The following is a 15,252-nucleotide window of genomic DNA, read 5'->3' as shown; positions in this document are numbered from 1 at the left end:
TCAGCTGACAGCTGAAAAGATTCCTGTTTCAACCATGATGTAGCCTCCAAATGCAAGAACCAAGTGGCTGTCTCGACCCATCTGTCCTCTAAAAGATTTCCTTATCGCTGCATCACCCGAAAGGTTTTCTCAACATGGTCAAGCCAATGCTCAACTCCCTCGAACCCCTCATTACCAAAGAAATCATTTAGCTTCAAGTTATATATAGTCTCCAATAGGTTCCTCTGGTGAGGACGGAGTGAGGACTGAATAGTATTGGCAATAGATTCACCACGTTGTCTAATATCTGGATATTCAAACTCAAAAGAAATACGTGGCTCTCTACGAGGCCGTATGGTTCTGACATAAGAAATCGAAATGATTAAGACTTAAGCAAAAATACAGGACTACCCAACCTTGCTCTAATACCAAATTGACATACCCCGACCAGAGTGCGTGACAGAAGTGATACTTATAAAAGAGATGTGAATAATTAAAAACCAAAACTAAACTTATTTAACTAGAGATACTATGTAAGTGTGTGAAAGTGATCAAATATAAGACACACGCATATCAGAAACGAAAGTGCAATCAAACTAACTAAGTACTAATTATACAAATAGGGAGAAGATCCCTACTTTTATTTATGGAAATGTCAGAACCGCCGTGTAGTCCTCGTGAGCCACCAAAGACGAGCAACTACCTAGATCTTGGAGGGGCGCAAAACCAAAGGGTGAGTGGGCAAAAACAAAGCTTTAGACAAACACATTTATCTTTATGAACATAATAACCCCTCTCCATAAAACCAGTATAATTTCCAGAAAATAGTAATATGCACGTATATAAAAACAATGTTCAAGAACAATGAAAACAAAATTATGCCAGCCAAGTGAAAGGTCGATATAGATTAGCATGCCAGCCGAAGTCACCTAACGTGACATGTACGACTAAACCTAAAGCTCATCAACATATGTCTGCACACGAGTCGGAGTCACCTAATGTGACCTGTACGAAAAGTTGGGTGTAAATAAGTACGCTCAAGTGATACGATCACGTGAAAGCTGTACGATAGATCACGGGTCACCTACGAGTCGAAACCACCTATTGTGGTCTTTACGACAGGCTAGCACCAAAACTTGAATCCAAGGTGAGTGTGCGATGCAGGAGGTGAACAATCACATGAAAGTTTTGCCCTGGCCTCGAGCGGGAGCACTAACACCAAGGTGCAACATAATAAGCTATAAATGCATAAATGCATAGCAATATGCAATGCAACAAGACCAATCACATGCTAACTCACCTGAAGCTTACCTGAGCCTTCGCAGCATCAAATAGTATAATTCATAATTCATACTAATGCAAAATTATAGTAATAAGCGGTATAGACATGACATACAAGGCATAAATTCATTTAAAAATGTTTTTGGAAATCCTAAACCCTAAACCCTATATATATAAAACAAATGCCCACTCACTAATAAGTAGCAGGATCGTAACCCTTTAGCCTCGCTTGTCCATGCTTGTCCTCGGGGTACGTCTCACTTATATACGATACAACTATTTTAATGTTAATTCGATAGCACATAAACAAAACCCAGGATTAATTCCTCATACGTTGCTCAAACGGGGTGTTTGAGTATACCAACGTGATCTACTCGACAGTACGAACACACACATATTTTTAGGAAATTTTTGGACATTAGACGCACCTTCACACACAGGCACATGCCGTTCGTGTGACTGACGCCGTTAGAAAGATTCCGTCAGTTTGATGGAATATTCCGTTAAATGTAACTAACGGTACCCGATGCCGTTAGAATATTCTGTTAAAGTTAACTGAATATTCCCCTTCTTCTCCGGTCTCCGCCGACTGCACTCGCCGGTTTCCGAAAAATTTTCTAAAGCTTATAACTTTGTCATTTCTCAACTAAAATCCATGAAATTTATATGGATTTGAAGGTCTTGAAGAGTAGAACATATTCGTACCTAATAGAAGTTCAAAATCCAACGGAAAACGGTCAAAAATTCCCTCAATACTTCCGGCCAACTCTGCAACCTTCCAAACCCGTCTATACCAACGTCCACTTCACTCCAAAACTACTTCAAAGAGTTAGGAAAGTTGGGAGAATACCTTTCCAAGCCTTAAAATCTCGAAACCACACCGGGATCGCGTCAGAGCAAACTTGACTCCTCGCCGGAGCTTTTGGTTTCTCACGTTCCTATTGTCTGTTCGATGAGCTAAGGGTATGGCTGAGTTCGTGAGGTCGAGAGGAGAATGATGGTGGTTTCCAAAGACTCGATCCATGAGAGTTTGATGATGATGGTGTATGTGGGTGTCATGGCTCAAAGAAAATAAGGAAAGAGAAGGCTCGAGAAGAGGGGAGAGAGTGTGTACATGCGTGCGTGTGTGTGTGTGTGTCCTCCTGATTGGGCAGAAGAAGAAAATGTTAAGCCTTGATTAGGCTAACGTAAGAGAGGGAGAGAGAGGACTAATTTTGATTGGTCCATATGAGATAATAGCCCAAATACCTAATTGGGTCCAAGGAAAATGGAATTATGGTGATTGGTTTCTTATTTTGGTCTGTTTACACTTTATACGTTCGTAACTTCCTTGTTACGACTTCGATTCAGCCCTAACTCGCGTCAACGCACTCATGACATCAAGTACAATCTAATTACGATAGCGAGGAAATTAATTTAGAACTGCATATGTACATCCACGTCGCTAAGCCAACAAGGGCAATATTGTCACTTTACACACTAAGGGAGAAATATATATAATAATTTGAGACGGGTCGTCACAATTATGATTTGCTTTGTATTTAAAATTAAATGATCGAAGTTAAATAAAGAGTTTTATTAAAATAAAATAAAAATCTATGTGCACACATAGACACACTCACAAGGCATAGTAATCGCAATTGCACTTACTCTTATTTTTGCCTATGCCAAACGGATAAACTTGTAAAAAAAACATCACTTTTCAGAAAGCAATTTATATGCCCTGCCCCTGCCCCTGCCCTGGAAACAGTTGGACTTATTTTAGTGATTTTTTAGAACAAAAAGGGCAAAAGAATAATAAGAATCAAATATCATATTATTAAAACTGACCGCTCCTCCCTCAAATACGAAAAAAGTGAAGAAAAACCCTAAACCTTATCGTCAAACTCGACTCTACAGCTGAAGCCCCTCTTCTCTCTCTGTCTCCAATGGCTGTGAGTATTTTTTTCTGCAACTATTTTTCTCCATCACATTTGAATATTCTTAAATTACTATGTATATTTAATTTACTGGGTTTTTTCGAACTGCTATTTCATGTTTCTGAGTTTTCCAATTTCTCCCTAAAATATACGATCTCTTTGAGGATTTTTGAATGCTCGTAATTTCTTATTGGGTCGTTGAAATTAAATGCAAGTTTTTGGAAAGGTTCCATTTTGTAACCAAACTTTGTTCCTTTAGAGATTTTTTGTTTTGGAGAAATTCGGGTTTGTTAATTAGTAATTTAGTACTTGTGTGATATGGAAGTATGTATGTATGTTTCAATTCATGATGTTGTCTGTGGTAGATTATAAAACAGTGTTGAAGTAGAGTAAATTGCACGAGAATATCGTTGAAATCCGTCCTGTGTTTAACTAGCAGTTGATGAATAAAATCTGAGCATTCTGTCCTCCAAAATATTTGTATGTGCTAATATAATTAAATTCACTTTTTCAACTTAAGGGCGTGCTTCGAATTTTGATACTTTTGGTTATTTGCGTAATGCAGACAATACCAGTTAACCCAAAGCCGTTCTTGAATAATCTGACTGGAAAGACTGTCATTGTGAAACTTAAATGGGGAATGGAGTACAAAGGTATGTTGCTTACAGTTCTGGAAAAGTATTGGATACTTATGCCGTGTTTTCTTTTGTTTCCTCATGCAAATTACTTTATTTATCGCATGCTTAGTGTATTCCTAATCCTGTTTTATTCCTCAATTCAGGTTTTCTTGTCTCGACAGATGCCTATATGAACTTGCAGGTACTATTATATTCAACTCTTTGTTTTTTCTTTCCTTTTTTTTTTCAGTGAGATATAAATTTGAAGCTGATGGATGTGTTTAATATTGAAATCTTATATGCATAGTTGGCAAACACTGAAGAATATATTGATGGGCAATCCACTGGAAATCTTGGAGAGATTTTGATAAGGTGAGTTCATTTGAATGCTTTGAACTGCCTAGCTATATTCTTCCTTGGAATTCTATGGTTTTCATGTGCTTTGTATTTTATTTTTGCTAGTTTTGTAGCATATAGTATGACTTCTTTTTCCATAAAGCACATATGACATGTAATGTATAGGAACCACAAATAACATAGGGAGTGTGAAGGCTGACGGGGGACATTGGTCAGTCACTAACTGAATGAAGCAGGCAATCGCTGCCTGTACATTCCAAAAGTTAATGTCACTATCGATTACTGTTAATGTTGATGGTCCTCCCAGCTCTCGTTGGGAGCTCCTCCGTTGCTGGTGATGTCATATCCTATTGCTTTGTGGAGCAGTGTCACTGCCTTTATCATTTGGGATTGGCCATGAGACCAACATTTTGTTTTCTAATTTTACACATAACATATGGAGTAACTTTGAAGCTTCCAATGGATTTGGTCAACAATGTATTAGAGTGTCTTGTATATTGTGATTCATATGAATCTCTTTGAACGGAGTGTGACGAGGGACATTGATCAGTCCCGAACTGAACGGAGCAGGCAATCAATGCTTGTACATTCCAAAAGTTAACGTTACATATCAAGTACTGTTAACGTTGATGGTCCTCCCAGCTCTTGTTGGGAGCTCCTCTGTTGATGGTGGTGTCATATCCTATCGCCTTGTGGAGCAGTGTCACTGCCTTTGCCATTTGGGATTGGCCATGAGACCAATATTTTGTTTTCTAGTTTTACAACTAACATCTGGAGTAACTTTGAAGCTTCCATTGGATTTGGTCAACAATGTTTTAGAGGAGTGTCTAATTTATTGTGATTCATACAAATATTTCTGAACGGACTGTGATGGGGGACATTGATCACCGATCAGTCCCTAACTGAATGGAGCTGGCAATCAATGCTTGTACATTCCAAAGGTTAACGTTGCATATCAAGTACTGTTAACATTTACGGTCCTCTCAGCTCTAGGAGCTCCTCCGTCGATGGTGGTGTCATATCCTATCACCTTGTGGAGCAGTGTCACTGCCTTACCACTTGGGATTGGCCATGAGACCAATCTTTTGTTTTCTAATTCTACAAATAACATATGGTGTAACTTTGAATCTTCCGCAGGATTTGGCCAACAATGAATTAGAGGAGTGTCTAGTCTATTTTGATTTTATCTACATTAAAAGGCTGCAATAGTAATCATACGACTCTCTCTCTCTCTCTCTCTCTCTCTCTCTACAAATAACATATGGAGTAACTTTGAAGCTTCCGCAGGATTTGGCCAACAATGAATTAGAGGAGTGTCTAGTCTATTTTGATTTTATCTACATTAAAAGGCTGCAATAGTAATCATACAACTCTCTCTCTCTCTCTCTCTGTGTGTAGAACATAGTTCGTAGTTACTAGTCTCATTAACTCTTTGCGTACCTCGGCTCTTCTTATCATGGTGTTCAAATTTCAATAGAGAATGTTCTGGTCTAGAGTATGTAAACTTACTTTCAAACAAAGAGAAAGGGTATAGTGACATAATTCTAAACACCCCTTGAGTAAGAAAGTTGGGAACATATGAAAGAAGCTAATACAATAGTCGAGTGTTAATTTGATGAGAGTGTTCAAATAGAAGGTTGAGCTTAGAGATATCTATTGGAGTTGATCATGGTCTACAAAAGTTGCAATAGTGTGGATCACGTAGTAGTTTATTCTGCTAGAGTCCATATGTGGCAGGAGACCTCTTGGGGTCTAGAGAAGCCTAATGTTTGTTGATTCAGAAATGTCATTCGTTCATTCAGTTTGGGCATTTGTATTTCTTTCCCTTTGTATCGTAGGATTTTAGTGAGATTTGTAACAAACTGATCTGTAGTTGAGGATAATAGATAATTCGAGTTCTCAAATTTCTAGTCTATACAATATGTTTCCTCAGCGAATAAGATGGGGGATGTGTCCACATGATAAAACACAATGCACGTACATTCAAGAACCTTAGTTTTCAACGAGTAAATAATCTTTTCATGTTTCCTTCTGCAGATGCAATAATGTTCTTTATCTTCATGGGGTGCCAGAGGATGAAGAAATTGAAGATGCTGAACGGGAATGAGTTTTGCAGCAGTTATCTTGCTTGAAAAACAGACTTCGGTAACCAGTATTTTTTCTCTACTTCTGCTGTTGCTTTTCTTGTTTTAACATGGAGTGGTTAGATTGTATTTGTATTGAATGTAGAGTTGGGTATCCTACTATCCTTGGATATTAAATCGACATGCCCGTGCCATTTAAAAAGGGCTGTAACTGACAAATGGTTCTCTAACTTGAATGAGATTGTAACAAGACTATATGAGTTGAAATGAAACCTTTTTAGTTATTCACTGCGCTAAAATTGGAACATGGTTTTGCAGGATCTTAATTTTTAGTTTCATTGACTTTGTTGATGAATTGCGTTTTATTATGAGTTACTAGTGGTAAGACAGTTGAGGCCGCCCGAGTAGTAGCACGTAGACTACATTGTGGATCATGTGTAAATCCTTGATCACAAGTAATTTCATTTCTTTTTGCAGCTTCCTATGTGATGCATCTAATGTTCTACTGTATCCGACTCCTTCGGCAACTTTTGGAGTGAATGATACTCAATGTGACTTTTAGGTGACTACTTCTAGTTCAAAGGGCTTGTTTGGGATGCAACTCCCAAATCTTCACAAGTAGACATGTGAAAGGGGTAAACAGTTACTATTTTCCTCCAAACTTAAAAAAAAAAAAAAAAAAAAAAACACGAGATCATTTTTCACCCGAGCTGTCATAGTCTAGGCATTGATTTTTTTTTTTTTTCTTTTTTGTACAAACCATTTCTGCATTAAATTCATCTAAAAGAGAAAAATGATTCGAACTTGGTTGCAGACGAGCATTCAGAATTCGAACTTGATTGCAGACGAGTATACTTTTGAAAATCATAAACATTTTTCAGTGGTAAGGGGCCGAACAACTTGGTTCGGCGAGGTCCTTCAAAACTTGAATGTAACGTTCAACACCTGCGCACTAAATGTTTCTTAATATTCGGTTCTAGTGTACCGAATGAAAACACAATTAGCAAAATCTGATGAAAATCGTAAACATTTTAACGAGACTGAAAAGTCAACCTCATACTGGATAGGCTAGAAATTACGCAGGTAGTGGATTATCCTGGTAGTTAGGCCTTCCTCTTCAAACAACTTTGTCCTTGTTTCAAACCCTCTTTTTGCTCTTAGTGTAGTATACCGCTTGTAATAAAATAAATATTTAAAATACAAGGAAATTGTAGTAATGGTCCCTTAATTTTAACTCAATTGGAGTAATGGTTACTCAACTAAAATTCATGACTATTGGTCTCTTAACTCATCAAAACCTGAAGTTATGGTCTTTTTTGTTAACTCCGTTAGAACTTTTGTTATGCATGTGAGGCTAAATCAAGGGGTTATTATGGAAAACCAAATAAGAAAAATTGTAGCAGTAATTCATCAACTTTAACGAAATGGTCTCTCAACTTTAGCCTAATTGGAGCAATGGTCCCTCAACTTTAATCCAATTAAAGCAATGGTCTTTCAACTAAAAATAAAAGTGATAAAAATATAGAATTTGTTTCATTAAATCTCAATGTTCATTTCACGTTACGTTGAATACAACATAGTAGTACTGTAACTTTTCGACAAAAAGTAGTTTGGCTTCAATTGTCATTTTATATCAAGCGGTATCTACATATTTTAAATATTTATTAATTGTTAGTTGTTAATGTGGCATCTCACCTGTGTGAGGACTTGCATATCACAAGCGTCGGTCACTAGCATTCACCTTTACAACAACAAACACTTGAACTCCCATCATTCAATCATTCCAACTTGCTCTCAAAAGTCAAAAACTCATCTGCCCTTCCAATTTAGCATTTGGTGCTTCTTGACTTGGAACGCCGCCATGTAAACATTATATGAATGTCATCATCAAAGGATTGGAGCCAACAAAAATGTCCCCATCTCTCTGTCCACCCTGCCCCAATTCCCAGCGCTATCGTCGGTTGTCTACTCGTGTGTGGGTCATTTCTAACCGCTAATGCGTATCGCATAGACCGCCGGCCATTGCACTGCCCATTGCACTAAAACGAGTAGGTCCTACCTAAAACTTGTGCTTCAAGTAAAGTGCAAAGACATCACCCTCATGTCCCAGTGAAAAATGACGATTGAAAATTACTTTTTCTTTTTTGAATAAATAATATTATCTACGCTAAGAGAATGGTGTGAATTAAGCCTCATAATGAGCTAACAATAGCATGGTTTAAATTTGTCTTTGGCCAGAATCGAACCTAAAACTTCTTACTTAAGTGAAGAAAAATACCATTAAACGTAGGGCTAAGTGGCGACAATTGAAAATCCCTTACACATGACAGACTGCATGGTCTTAAATTTGCTGAAAATTTTATTTTTTATTTCTTTAGGTGGTAGAAGGACGTCACCAATAACATATGCGCGTCATTGCAGGTAAGGAGGAGTAGTTTGTGGTTGAGATTCTAGCCGACTTAACCCCCTTCAATTTATTTTACATTCTAATTTGTTTTGGAACGTAGCTATAATATTTCATGACTTTAAGTGCACTGTAATATTAACGGAGTAGATAAAGATGATGACAATATAAAGTCTGTTTTAAATCTCACTTGGTTTATTTCACATTGCACTGACCGCAACGTGATATTGTAGATATTCTGCTTGTTGTGAACCGTTATCATCGCATATAAATTGTTTTTATTTTTTCAGTTCTTTAGTTGCTGAAGTTCAAATTGTTATATTATTTTCCTAAAAGAATGTTGAATTATTTATGCTTTATGTCAATTGTGGCAGCCGGAATTTTATATTCTTAAATATCAAAGAAAAAAAAATTATTTGTCCAAATTTTCTGCATCAGTATGGACTACTAAGTGAGAAGGGGTTGCAAGAATTGCACAAGAAAGGCTTACTGGAAGGCGTGTCACGTTGCAAGCTGAACTTTTGTGAATATTGTGTTCTTCGAAAGCAAAGGAAGGTATCATTCGCAAGTAGCAGTGTAGATAATCGAAGCAAAGAGCAACATTTTTAGATTGTTAAGAACAAATCTCTTTTTTTCCTTAAGAAATTACCACCCTTTAAGAATATAAATGAAATTACTTAAGTTTATTTTCCTTTTCCAGTCCTTTCTTAACATTTCCATATCCATGTCAATGACATTGACTCGATATTTTCACTTTGATGATGAAATAAATGTTACGTTTAATCAACTCCGAACGAGTCTTGCAATGCTATTTTTCTTCCATAGATCAACAGTTAAATCTTTCGTGTGGGGATCTGATGGATCTTTGCAACTATTAGATCTTGCATAAAATAGAAGAGATGATTACTTGCACTTAGCTTAGATATGATCCATGTGATACAATTACAGAGAAGAATGAAACAACATTTGACTGTCATTTGAACCTTCTTGTAGGTTCATACGAAGAAAATTAGACACATAAAACCTGGTTCCTATTTATAATTATAATTATTATTATATATATGTATCAGCAATATATATAAATTACACGAACAAAATAATTCTACATAGATAAATACCGTAGGGTAAAAAGAATCACAGAACCGAGTTGCTGTCATCACAAGAAGACCAATTGTTCTTCCAAGGCTGGCAAAGGTAAGGCATCCGAAAAATCCCTCCCGTAATGTGTTCATCCCGAACTTCTCCTCAGCAGATAAATAATTTCTAGGCATCTTACTCTAATAGATAGAGGAGGAACTGTTACCACACATCACGCAGATATCTTCCGTTCATTTGCAGATTTTTCACCAGGCCTTCGGCTTTGGAGCTGTCCATGCATCCCTGAAATCAAATAAACAATCACCGGCTTAGTACTGCATAAAATTACAATAATCGAATAGATTTTACCGCAGTTGTGAAAATTACAATGCCGGCAAGAATAGGTGTTCCAGGTACTGCATCAAATTACAGTCCTGTATCCGCCAGTTTTGTTTTATATTAACTTCATTGGTCCCGACAATAGGGATCTATATGATTTGCAGCCACAAAGATGTGGTAGGTGGTTTTTAGTTTTTGTCACATTCATAATTGGTAGGTGACAATTGCAACCACATTTATCAACCCAGTAATTCATATGCACGCATATTCGCACACCTGCTCCTGCACGATTGTGTGAAGAGTCCGGTGGACATCCCTGGCCATGCCCTTAGCATCACCACAAACGTAAATATAACCTCCCTGAGATATCATGTTCCAGACGTCTGACGCCTATACGCAAGCCAAACAATGTCGTTAACATCTCAAATTAACCAAAAGAAAAACGTCAAACTGTTAAAGTATGTAGGCTAGAGAAGGTGCCAAACCTTCTGCATCATTTTATGCTGCACATATTCCTTGGTGGGTCCCTGACGTGAGAATGCAACCACCAGCTCAGAAAGTGCACCGGTCGCTAAAAAGTTGTTCAGCTCATCTTCGTAAATGTAATCCTGCAATATTATGAGTATATCAATTATCAAATACCAGAATCAAATTAGGCAAGCAACCCAGCACGCATTGACGCTCACCAGCCAGAACCATAAATAGATCTTTCTAGAGCATACTTACCATTTGACTATTTCTACATCCAAAGAATAATGTGGAGGATCCCAATTCCGCTCCATCTTCTTTAAGAGCCAATCTTTCCTGAAATGGTGAATCCATAATAACTTAAGAGTTTGCTCGGATACTGTAACTTATAAAGAGTGATAAGAAAAGTGAGTGGAAATCAAGTTAGCCAATAAATACCTGCAGGAAACCCCTGAATGGAGCAAATCCGGTTCCAGGACCAATCATAAGAATAGGTACTTTAGTATCGGCAGGAAGTTTGAAGTTGGATTGTCGAACAAAAATGGGTGCCCAGCTACAGTCATCGCTCTTCTCCAAAGGAATGGAATTCTGCAAAAGGATTAAAGAGAGAAAATTGGCATCCATTCGAAATTATAAGTTACTATGAAAGCCGAACGAAGTAACACAACTAAGTTTAAATCAATGCAAATGACATGCAGGAACAATGGCTAAAAATAATCATATGTACAATCCCAGAAGAAGACAAGTGATTCTAGATTAAAGACAGCTCAGATACAAAAAGAAGTCTGCCACAATGGTTAAGCTCTTGTTGAGAAACAAGAATGCAAAATGAAAATATGTAAATTACCTTCATCCAGGTTGAACACACTCCTTTGTGGATCCTTCCTGCTTGTGTTTTCTCATGAACTAATGCACAAGTAACGTGAATTCTAGAAGACGCCATCCTGTGGAACATATTTGTAACGACTACTTGATCACATATATGTTCAATAAGATGTAAAACAAAAATTCAACCACAGAAAGTGATAAAGAAAAGTCACTTTATCTCATAGCATTCCTCCATTTCAATAGATAGTACTTTTTGTCTGAAGGAAACACCCTTGGTATCTCAAATTGAGTTACTAATACGGAAAAGAGACGATTTGAGAGGAGAGAAGCAAGAAGAAAGAACATTTACCTTGGGGATGACGAGATTGAATAGTATCTAGGCTGTAATCTTGGAGCGACTGCCGCGAAGAAGACACCAAGCGGAGGCTTGGCTGATGGAAATTCAGCCATGACCTCAAGAAGGCTTCTCTGACTTGCAACCACCCATTGTGCATATTCATCCTGCGCAACCTTACAATAAGACGTTAGATACTGACAAATATCTAACAATTAGATATTGGTAACATAATATTAAGAGAAGGTACTTAGTAGTTGGTTAATATCAAAGTACAAATTACATTACCTTCCCAGCTGGCGATGCAAGATGTCTTAATCGATCAGCTTCAGTTGGGTCAGATGCATGTGCTGCTAAAGCGAGTAAGGCAGACTTTTTCGGAGCATTTAAAACATCAGCATATCGAGTTAGTGCTGTTCTTAGTGTGCATGGTGGGAAGGGAGGTGTCAAGGAGCTTCCACTTAGTGGTGTGCCATCCTCTCTATCAGTGTGTATCGAGAAGTATATTTCTGGGGACAAACCCAACAAACTTAGCACCTCTTCCACAACTTCAGGAAGATTCTCACAGTAAACACCAACATGATCCCCAGTTTCGTATCTGAGAAGGAGAAAAAGAACAGGCATGCATTAACCACCATGGGTAAGCAGTGGCCATTTCACTTTCCACATTATTTTAAAGCTTAAAATAGCTTGCATTCTCATAAACAAGAGGATAATATGCCTTGGAAAAGCAACTTACGTAAGTCCAGTGCCAGAAATATCAAATTCGAGATGGGTGCAAGAACGATCAGATGCCGGAGTATGAAGTTCTCTTCTGACAGCCACATTAGCTCTACATGTAGCAAAAAGTATGTCAAATAACAGATACCAGAAAGTTATAAAACAAGTTGCAGTCTTAGTCTTAGACATATAAAAGATTATTTCTTCTTTGTTACCTGCATGGATGTTGGGCATCAATGACAGCATGACCATTTGCATTATTCCAGCTCTTACTTTCTACTGATGCATCTGCAGCATCCTTAATTATAACTCGATACTCCAATACAGCGGCAGTGTAAGGTGTAGAAACAGGTGACTTGACATCATCCTCATCTCGAAGCAACTGATCCAACTCGGGCCACATCAACTCTCGCCTAGAAGAGCAACAATGTAGAAATGTATGAGATTTTAATAAATAATTGATGAAAGATTATGATCTCAAGCGATTAACTCAAATGATTATCAAACTTCTTCATACCATGCAGAGAAGTCATCCTCAATGCATTGATCATCATCTCCAAGACCGACTTTAACAAGTCGCTTCCCACCTGAATGTGGTAACATTCTCGTTAGCTAACAGGAAACTGGAGTGTGAATAAGTAAATGATAACTATGAACCAACTCTAAGCTAGAGTGCAAAAATCAACAACTCTGATCGAGGATAAAGCTACATCATAGCAATGTGAATCATCTCAGAATGGCAAAGGGTCACACTCCGACACAAATTTCATCATAATGGAACAAAACAAAAGTACCCAAAATAACATGAAAGCAAAAAAAAAAAAAACGTAAAGAAGGCATACCTTGCGCAGCGAGGATCTCATCCACAACCACGGCAACCTGATTAACAACAATAAAAATACAAATCAAAACACAATGCCAAAGAAAACAGAATAATGTAAACTAGAATTCAAGCTCCAAATGGTAGAGTGACATGAATATTGGCTTTACTTATAATCAAAATTGCATTGCAAACCTTATTGAAATGCTCATACTGCCTGTTTCCGAGGCCAAACACTCCGTAGTGAAGATTCTTAAGCCACTCCCCTCTCTCTTCACCCTACAACAATCACCACAATTCGCGATTATAACCAAACATTCAAATTAATTTCGATCCAAAATCGAATTTCACACCACCACCTGAAAAACTTTGTTAATTACAATCCAAGAATCAAAATTTACCTCTGTAAACCATTTGTAAAACCTCGCAGCGTTGTCGGTTGGCTCACCATCACCATATCTGCATCCACCACCAATCAAACATGTCATTTACGAAACCCAAAAATCAAACTAAATCATAAAAATTATAAAAAAATCTAGTTGAATTCGGAACTTACGTGGCCAGGAAGAAAAATGCCAAGCTCTCATTCTTCAATTTCTCCTCATATGCTTCGTCATCGGCAGCGTAATCATCCTACCAAGTACACACAACTCCATTCAATCTCATGATCTCCAACATAATTTTACAAAAAATACACCAAATAATCAATATATTTGCGAGGCTTACCAAATCAACAACTTTGAATGTGACCTTCTCATATCGAGCTTTTGCTTCCTCGGCCAAAGCCTGCATTTTTGAACCAAAAGAAACGTTGAGACAACGAAACGACGCCGTCGAACAAGTAGAAGCAAAGCATGAAAGGAACTAATAACAGAGCAAAAGTATCGATTGAAATTGAAGTGTTGATGGTAAAAGCAGACCTTGGCGAAGCCTTCGGCGGTACCAGTCTGAGTACCGAAGAAGATGGTGACCTTCCTGCTGCCGTCGTCGACCTCCTCCGGCTCCGGCTCCAGCACGATGAGGGGCTTGGGAGGCTGGAGGACTCGAGACTGCTTCTGGGAACTGGATCGCCGCAAGACGAAAACGACGACGCAGCCGATGAGGACGGCAATGGAGGTGGTCAGGATCATGACGAACTCGCGGTTCTCGAGAATGACTGAGGTGACTTGGGCGCCGGAGAAGTCGGCGGAGGCGTTGGCGGGGTCCATCTTGCCCTTGATGATTGCCGCCATCAGATCCAAGGGTGAGATTTTCATCGAGTTGGAAGAGGACTCCATCTGAAAAGAAGCTGATTGGTAGCTGCTAAAGACGATGTGGTGCCCGGAATCCGGTGGCGGAAACGGAGGTGTGAGAAAAGGAGTTGCCGGATTCCGGTAACGGGAGAGTAAGTTTAGCGGGGAGTTTTGGTGGTTGGGGTAGTTGGGGAGAGAGAGAGGGAGAGAGAGAGAGAGAGAGAGAAATTCCGAGTGAGGGGAAGGAGGGAAGGGAGTGGGTTTATAAACGAGGCTGGTGTGCGTGTTGGGTGCGAAGGTGTGACCGAACCAAACGCCTACCAAACCAGACTGGTCAAATGCACCTAACACTAACCATGGTTAAGTCAATACCTTTTCTTTTCCTTTTTTTTTTTTTTAATTTTCTATGGACGATATGTTAATTGTACAAAATACATCTCAACTATGAGTGACGGATTCGAATTTGAGAGCAAATACATCTAAATTATGAAAGGTGAATTCAAATTTGGATGCTAATTTCGGATATGCTTTTGTTTTAACTTTTTTTTATCAAGTAATTTATTAGAATACTCGAAACACTGACATCAAGTGACGACTTGGCTAAACTCATATTGACTTTAATTTTCTTTCTTTTGATCGAGTATCATTTTATGATACTTGAAACATCGTCGTTTGATGTTATTATGTTGTCCACCTATACTATAACATGCAACATAAAAAACATTATATGAAGATTTGGTAAACCCTGAATTGATTTTTTTTCTTTTTTCAAGCGAGTAATTTGTTATGGAAC

The 15,252-nt window shown here is 38.1% G+C and overlaps 2 protein-coding genes across 2 annotated transcripts; one reads left to right on the top strand and one right to left on the bottom strand.

Moving 5' to 3' along the window:
- Positions 1-3,039: 3,039 nt before the first annotated feature.
- On the top strand, positions 3,040-6,521 carry LOC126594787 (probable small nuclear ribonucleoprotein F). The gene is made up of 5 exons (XM_050261044.1): positions 3,040-3,194; positions 3,745-3,832; positions 3,961-3,998; positions 4,104-4,168; positions 6,191-6,521. The coding sequence occupies exons 1-5, from the start codon at positions 3,189-3,191 to the stop codon at positions 6,258-6,260; spliced, it is 267 nt and encodes an 88-aa protein (XP_050117001.1). The 5' UTR covers positions 3,040-3,188; the 3' UTR covers positions 6,261-6,521.
- A 3,001-nt stretch (positions 6,522-9,522) lies between these two features.
- Positions 9,523-14,710, bottom strand: LOC126596395 (NADPH--cytochrome P450 reductase-like). The gene is made up of 17 exons (XM_050262964.1): positions 14,148-14,710; positions 13,954-14,013; positions 13,784-13,860; positions 13,629-13,686; positions 13,423-13,506; positions 13,250-13,286; positions 12,925-12,994; positions 12,623-12,820; positions 12,427-12,519; positions 11,976-12,285; positions 11,703-11,854; positions 11,373-11,469; positions 10,964-11,113; positions 10,784-10,861; positions 10,543-10,665; positions 10,334-10,447; positions 9,523-10,021 (listed from the first exon to the last, which is right to left on the bottom strand). Exons 1-17 carry the CDS (start codon positions 14,502-14,504, stop codon positions 9,941-9,943), a joined length of 2,139 nt encoding a protein of 712 aa, XP_050118921.1. The 5' UTR covers positions 14,505-14,710; the 3' UTR covers positions 9,523-9,940.
- Positions 14,711-15,252: the final 542 nt, after the last annotated feature.

Source organism: Malus sylvestris, chromosome 13 (assembly GCF_916048215.2).
Source record: "Malus sylvestris chromosome 13, drMalSylv7.2, whole genome shotgun sequence".
Lineage (NCBI taxonomy): Eukaryota > Viridiplantae > Streptophyta > Magnoliopsida > Rosales > Rosaceae > Malus > Malus sylvestris.
The sequence above is the reverse complement of the archived record's forward strand: the minus strand, read 5'-3'. Positions and strand labels throughout refer to the sequence as shown.